Source organism: Rattus norvegicus, chromosome 15, assembly GCF_036323735.1.
Source record: "Rattus norvegicus strain BN/NHsdMcwi chromosome 15, GRCr8, whole genome shotgun sequence".
In the NCBI taxonomy this organism is placed as follows: Eukaryota; Metazoa; Chordata; class Mammalia; order Rodentia; family Muridae; genus Rattus; species Rattus norvegicus.
Genome location: NC_086033.1, coordinates 29,131,988 through 29,140,073, shown reverse-complemented (window position 1 = coordinate 29,140,073; position 8,086 = coordinate 29,131,988). Strand labels below are relative to the sequence as shown.

The window sequence follows — 8,086 nt, the reverse complement described above, 5'->3', positions numbered from 1 at the left end:
GGTGTGCTTGTCTTAGGGAAAGACCATTTCCCCACCATCGGCATTCTTGGTTTCCAGTAGTTCATTGTCTAGAATGGAGACTGTTTGTGCTTTCCCCATCCACTTTAGCTGGTGTGTTTCAACTCCTGTTGAGGCAGTTATGTTGGTGAGACCTCATCTGTGTGGCTTCCAACATTCCTAGGAGACACAGTGAGTTACACAACATCACCTGATCCTCTGACTCCTGCCATCTTTCCTGCTGTCTTCTCCAGGGTTTCCTGAGCTTCAGCAGGAACAGGGGTTGTACTGGAGACACGCCTACCTTCACTAGGATCCACAGATCCTCACTTTGATTTGCTGTGGTTTTCTGCAATGGCCTCCATCTCCTAGTAAAGTCATGGAGACCCCACAACCACCGCTGTACTAAATCAGACAATTCCTAGCTGCATTCTAAGTATTTGTCCTTAACTCATGCATGCGCATTTAGAGAGTCTGCTCATTTTGTTCATTATAGGATGAGTCAATCATTCTCTTTGAGTTGTAAAAGCTTTTAAGATATTTAAAGTTATTCAAAATATGCATATATTGTTTAAATTACAATCTATGTTTTGAGTACTTTTTCATACCCCCTGATCTATTTTCTTAAAGATGTCCAGATTTCTACTGAGAAAATTGTAAAGTAATGATGAATAAAGTTAATAAATGTATGCTAACTCACAATAATGAATTAGAAGATTCAAATGCCACTGTGGGTGCCACCTTTCTGTGGAAAAGTAGTCCTGGGTTGTTTAAGGAAGCTAACTAAGGATGCGTCTGTGAGTGAACTGACAACAGCCTTCCTCCATGGTTTCTGTTTGATTGCCCTGTTTAATTCTCTGCCTTGATTAGCACCAAGGGTGGACTATGACTTGCAAGTGAAACCTACATAAATCTGATCACCTTCTAGGTTGACTTTACTCAGTGTTTTATCATAGTAGCAAGAAGGAGACTGGAGCGGGCAGGCATCTGTGCATCCTGCATCTTGCATGGTTCACTATTTTTACTGTTGCTGAGGTTGTCTCCTCGATAACCCTGACCCAGTCAGAGCAGTTCTACCTGGAAGCCTGCTTTCCCTTCCATTCCTTTTCTCCTCATCATTTATGATTTCTTTACATTGTGGCTTAAATGATCACATTGATTCTGTCCCCCATAAGCTTCTCTGCTAGTTCTAAGATGGACATTTATGCTTTGGGAGGGTGTGTATTGAGCAATGAAGACAAACACCAATGTGCTGATCATAGAAGGCCAAAAGCTTACCTGAGGTTACAACTCTACCAATACAGGAAAGGAATATTAAATTGGACAGATATTCTTTGGGGTTTCCTGATGTCTTGTGACTAAGAAGAGACACACCCACCCAGTTGAAGGTTTGTGCACAGGCTGCAGGTGTGTGGGGAGCACTGTGCATCCACAGCACAGAAATAAGTGCCTGAGTCTATGGTCTGGGAGGAGGAGATGTGCAAAGAGCTTCGACGTTCTTTAGTGACTGTCGTGGATGTCAGTCTTCCACTCTGCTTTGTCCCAGATGGATTGTAGAACAGTCTGACAAGGCTTCCCTCAGGACTCTGATAAAACCATTGCATTTGGTTTGCGGAGGTGGAAAAGTTGCACTGCAGCTCTGCTTTCTCTCCCTCCTGCAGAACCAAGGACACAGGACTCTGCTGCACTTGCTGTCCTTTCACCCCTGATTAGAAACAGAGAAAGAGACACAGATGGCTGTCACTGCAGTGCCCACAGAGCCCTGAGCACACCCATGTCCTCTGAGAAGGTGGGAGCTCTGCAGGACTCCTAAGCTGCTCTCCCACCCCTCCATGTGCTGAGCCAGATCCTCTCAGGTGCCCTGAATGCTGACAGCCAGACTCACAGCAAACCTGGGTGCACAGAAGACACAGCAGAGAGTGCAGCAGCCTCTTCATGGTGCTTGTGTGGCTGCTGGAGACAGAAGCAAGTAACCAACCCCTGGGCTGTGGTGTCAGGGTGGCTGTAGTGTTAGCCCCACCCCCAACCTCTGCCCAACTCCTTCTGCAGACAGCTCCACCCAGGAACTCTGCCAGGTGACACCCTGCTGAGTTCCCTCCCAACCTTCAAAGCCTGGAACTCCTCCTCCCAAACCAGACCTGACTAAGAGTCCTGGTGAAGGACAGTGAGGGGAGGGTACATTTTGAGATGACCCAAGAGATATATGGGTTTAGGAAACCAGGAGCCAGGGAGGAGGAGGACTAAGACATTCCAAGAGAACATGCCTCAGCTGTGTACAGAGCCTGGCAAACTCAGGAAAAAAACAAAGTTTAAACTCAGGAAACAGGTGCATGTTCTAAGAAAAGACCTTTTACTGGGGCCTCAAAGATGGCTGAGCAGTTAAGCTTACTTTTGTTTCCAGAGGCCTTAGCTCCCTTGCTAGTATTCACATCAGGTGACTCATGGCTGCCTCTCACTCCAGTTCCAGAGGATTAGATGCTGTCTTCTGTCCTCCTTAGAACTTGGACACAGGTACCAGATGTTTACATAGACCCACACTCCTAGACATGACCAAAAACGGAAAGTCTTCACCACTGAAATAATTTAAGTGAGATCAGTGCTATAGAAAAAGAAAGAGGAACACAAAGATCCAGCCAAGTATAATGGTTTCCTGGCTTTGGAGTGCATTTTAAACTGTGGGACGCTCCTGCAACAGTCATGGTGTGTTCTAAATGCTGGTGAAAAATGTGACACCATAAGAAAGAAGTGCACTGGGGAAAACTAATGCAGGAGTGCTGCATTCTAGAGTGACAGGGGCAGGGTGGGCAGCAGCCCTGGTGTGGTGGTGCACATGGTGACTGCAGGAAACACTGTGCTGTGCAGAGGAATGCATTTTAAAAGTTTCACCATGAAGAGACTAGATGGGAAAGGAGACTAGTGATAAAAGACAAATCACATAATCTGATCAAAAACAGCTTACAGCCAACCTCCTGCCCTCTGAGCCCATCATTCTCTCATACAATATTAGAACAATGAATGATTTCTACTTTGATCACAATCCTTTGGCACAATTAGGATAAAATTTTCCTCTTGAGTAAAAATGTTGTTTCTCAAGCTGAATCAGATCATTCCAATTCTAAACAAGTGAGTGCCAATTAACAGCTATCCCATGGGAATGAAGCACTTCCCACCATTCTACTTTCTCTGTACCGTTGCCTTTGTAGAACATGGCAAGTCCCTGAAAGTGCCTGAGGCTGGAACCCTGGTCTCCTACTCTGCAAGGCTCAGGTTGTGTCCAGCTCAGCACTTGTGACTCAGGGCAGTGGAGCACCCAGCTCCCTTGGTCCCATTGTCAGGGGATCCTCAGGTGGAGAGACGTTCACCCTTCCTGCACTGAACCTGAAAGTTCCCCACGCCTGAGACAAACAGAATTCCTGTGTGAGCTTCAGGAGGCACTGGTGACCCAGATGAGAGTGTTACACATGCAGGGAAGGATCCTGAGGGACAAGGGATGAGCAGCTGCTGAGCTTGCACAGGTGCAGCCATCATGGTGGGGCTGTGTGGGGAACTCAGCCACAGGAGGGTCTCTGTTCAGACTAAAGCCACACACTGTTCTTTCTGTGAAGAACACCTACTGAGGCAGAGTGACATTCACAGAGCTCTCCAAGCTTTTGTATACACAGCAGGGTCACCAAGGTGAGCAGAAAGTAGCTCACTCCTTCTTGAGAGATTCCCAGGAAGCAAATAAAGGCTGAAGAGGAGGAGAGGTAGACAGCTGTGCTCTGAGCTTACAGAGGCCTAGATACCTTCACCCTAATAACATCGGAGAAACAATTAGGAAGAGACACTTTCCTTTCCCTTGGCCTGCCTCTGGCATCTGTGTAAAATGTGCTCTGTCAGAACACCTACTGAGGCAGTTGAAGAGGTTCTAAAATGATATAATAAATTAATATAAGAGTATAATGTATTCAGACCAAATCCACCACCACCCTTCTCCCATTACAACTGCTCCCAGAACCCACTACATGTTACCCACCCTACCACCACCACACCCCTGCCAACGCCTAAAAGTAGGGCAGTGGGGAAAAAGCAAGTTTAAGAGTACAAGATAGGGTAGTAGAATGCAGATAGTTTAATGTCAAAAGGGGGCCGTGAAGGAGTGTGTAAGGGGGAAGCAGGACAGGATGGCAGGGCAGGGCTAGGACAGAGGTTTTTGTGAGTTTATTCTAATCAATGAAAAAGCCATTTACTCTTTTAAAGGGAGTGTCCTTTGGAGACCCAATAAACAAAGGAGAATTTCACAGCTGCAGTGGACTTCCCACTGCCCTTGCTGCCTCCCCAGGGTGAATTCTAAGGGATTCTAATCATGCACAGAGGAAAGTTTATGCTTTCTAAGTGCAAAACTTATGAATTTTTTTTAACAAGAGTATAAAGTTATGAACTGGAATGGAGAAAATATTTTGGAGTGATAAAATTACAGCATCTTTCTGTATTGCAAATCAAGAGCCAGGATGATAGAATTCAGACACTGAGGAGTTACTGGACTTCTATACAATGCCGTCAAAATGCCTGGGAAAGATGTGATTGATGTTGCCCAGAACACTGCAGGTGCATTACAATATGGAGACTGAATTAAGGAGTATAAGTTTGAATAAACATTGGGAACGTGCATTAAAGAAAAACAAGCCCGCCAGAGACAATCTTCATTCATGAACTCAAATTCAACAGAAATCATATTCATGAGAGCCTCGGTTACCTATTCTGAGTATTACCAGTCCCTTGGGTTTTCTTACCAAATATAACAACTCATGAGTGTCACCTGCTGTATTCTAGGCCCTGCCCACAGGAGGAGATTATGCAGTGCATAGACACCAGGGGGCAGGAGTTTTATGAGCATCTTCTATTTCCAGTACCACAATTCTTACTCTAGCTGGTATTCTGAGGGTTATCTAGTCCCAGTAATGGATCACCCCTCCCTGTCTGTGTGTCTGTGTGTGTGTGTATGTGTGTGTGTGTGTCTGCATGTGTCCACTATGTTCATAGCAGACTTAATTATTATAGTAAAAATCCGGAATGAACCCAGATGTCTTTGAACATAGGAATGGAAACAGAAAATGTGGTACATTTACACAGTGGAGTATTACTCAGGTATTAAAAACAATGACTACATGAAATTTTTAGGCAAATGCATGAGAATAGAAAATATCACCCTGAGTGAGTTAACTCTGTCATAAAAGAACACACATGGTATGCACTCACTGATAACTGCATAATAGCCCAAAAGCTCAGAATACCCAAGAAACATTACACAGACCATGTGAAGCTTAAGAAAAAGGAAGACCAAAATGTGGATACTTCAGTCCTTCTTAGGAGGGGGAATAAAATGCTCATGGGAGGAAATACAGGGACAAAGAGTGAGGCAGGGACTGAAGAAAAGGTCACCATGAGACTGCTGCACCTAGGGATTAATCCCATATGCAGTCAGCAAACCCAGTCACTATTTCTGATGCCAGAAAGTGCTTGCTACAGGAGCCTGGTGTAGATGTCTCCTGAGAGGCTCTGCCAGAGCCTTACTGATACAGATGAGGATGCTTGCAGCTAATCTGAGCATGAGGACCCCAATGGAGGAAGAGAAAGGACTGAAGAAGCTGAAGGGATTTTCAATCGTGTAGGAAGAACAACAATATCAACCAACCAGACACCCCAGAGCTTCCAGGGACTAAACCACCAACCAATGAGGACACATGAAGGGACCTATGGCTCCAGCCACATATGTAGCAGAGGAGGGCATTGTCTGGCATCAATAGGAGAAGCCCATGATCATTTCCACAATGTAGGGGAATACCAGGGTGTTGAGGTGCGAGTTGGTGGATAGGAGTTGAAGCATCTTCACAGAAGCAAGGGCAGAAGGTGTGGGAGAGGGGGAAAAGGGATAACATTTTAAATGTAAATACATAAAATATCCAAAAAAAAACTAAAATGAAATGTCTTTTATGAGAGTGGGAACTACACTGATCTGTGTGTATAATTATAAATATATAGAATACAGTAGGAACTACATTGATTTAGTAAAGTGGCCGTAGTAAGTTCTCCCCTAAGGTCTCTGACCTTTCTATCTATGTGAGTTAATTAGGTTTCTGGGCAGATGTTAGTTTCCCCCAAGATAAAAGTGCTACTCTTGCATCCCTATGGATACATTGCCACGGTGCCCACTATTATGGTTTATTGTACTTTATTGTCTTTATTCATCTTGGTAGGATTAATTATTGCCCTTTTCCCTTGGACTCATGCATAGCACCATTGGTTACTATGAGAACTTGTCCTCAGAGAGGAATCTTCAAGTTAGTTCTAACCAAATCCCTCCAGGTTCTGTGTCTGAAGCATGTAGTTTCCTTAAAAACAGGGTCTAAACTTCAAATTCTGGGAGGGCAACCAAGGGCCTATTTCATTTAAAGGAGTCTCTTGATGCCTCCAGTTATCAACTGAGGGAAGGGTTCTTTACCTGGCGCTGGAGCTTTCATTAGAACTGATATTCCATCCACGATTGAGGATTGCTCATCTGACAGATGCTATTCTATGTTGTGCCATTAGAAGTAGATTTGGCATTTATAAATTCAATTAGGGGGCTGGAGAGATGGTTCGGCAGTTAACAGCACTGACTGTTCTTCCAGAGGTCATGAGTTCAATTCCCAGCAACCACATGGTGGCTCACACCCATCTGTAAATGAGATCTGATGCTCTCTTCTGGTGTGTCTGAAGACAGCTACAGTGTACTCACACACATAAAGTAAATAAATAAATCTTTTAAAAAAGAAACTTAATTAGACATCCCACTTTGCTCCCTAACCAGTAAGATAATGAGGATATCTTCTTTGTGTACGCAAACACGAGTCTTTCTTGAGAGACTCTATGGCACTGTAGTCTTTGATTTCAGATCTTTCTTCCTTTACAGATATAAATATGACTACTAGAGCATTTTATTTTTAACCCATAATTTTTTTTACAGAAACCTTGGCCTTCTTTCCCATGTTTCAGATCAATTGTCAGAGGATCTAATTCTAATATCAGATGACTGAGGATACCAGGATGTCAGGATTCAACAAAAGTCAGACAAGAGCAGACTTTAAGAGGAAGGGACTTCTGGACAGTCTTTTAGGACCAGGCTGCACTATACACAGTGCTTAGGACAAAGAAGGACCTGCATCTCAGGGCATCATTTTGCGAGTTCCAAAGGCTGTTTCATGAGCAGCTTCTCTAAGTGAAGGCTGTCAGGGAGTGCAGTGGTTTGAAAGAGAATGGCTCATAGGTTCAAATATCTGAAAGTTTGATTCAAGCTTGGTGGACTATTTAGATGAGGGGTGGCTTTGCTAATGGAGGAGGCAGGTGGTGAGCTCTGTTCTCAAAGCCCAAACCAGGCCCAGTCTCTCCCTCTCTGCATCTGATGTGATCAGATATAAGCTCTCAGCTACTGCTCCAGGGCCGTCCTGCCTGCTACTGTGCTTCCTACCATGATAGTCATGGGCTCACCCTCTAAACCCTAATCAAGTCCTCATTTAATGGTTTCTTTTATGAGCTGATTTCATCATGGCATCTCTTTACAGCAATAAACAAAAACCTCAGATGTGAAGTCAGGCTGAACTCTCTTTAAGAACCAAGGAGGGGAAAAAATCTAAATAACTTATGGAGGGTGACTAAAGCATATTTTTAAAGACTAGAGTCTATGTTTCTCATTTCAGTCATAAATTTGAGGGGTAATAGAAGACGATTGTTGGAGAATTTAAGTCACTATATTTTGGAAGGCATCTTGGTAGAGATAAGTCCCATGTCAGGGTTTTCCTGGAAATCCTTGCTGTGAGAGTTCCCCCATCTAGGGAGAGAACTTTATTTTTGAGGATCAAAGCTTGGATTGTCTCTAGCAATGATTTCCATGCTATCCTGTCAGAAAAGCCACTAATTCCTAAATTTCTAGGTGTCTGATCTTACATTTGTTCATGTTTTTCAGGAAGCTAGGTAAACACCACTTAGTGAAAGCTCTTACGCTCCCTCACAGAGCCTCCCCCTCAGCCCTCCTGCACCCTTGGTTCATGTGCAGCTTCCCCTGCCGTCTCCC

At 44.2% G+C, this 8,086-nt stretch overlaps 1 gene segment (V, D, J or C); it reads right to left on the bottom strand.

Annotated features, from left to right (window-relative positions):
- Window positions 1-1,355: 1,355 nt before the first annotated feature.
- On the bottom strand, window positions 1,356-1,934 carry LOC134482297 (T cell receptor alpha variable 22-like). The segment is given in 2 exon segments: window positions 1,356-1,702; window positions 1,883-1,934. Coding segments are annotated over 2 exon segments (399 nt in total).
- Window positions 1,935-8,086: the final 6,152 nt, after the last annotated feature.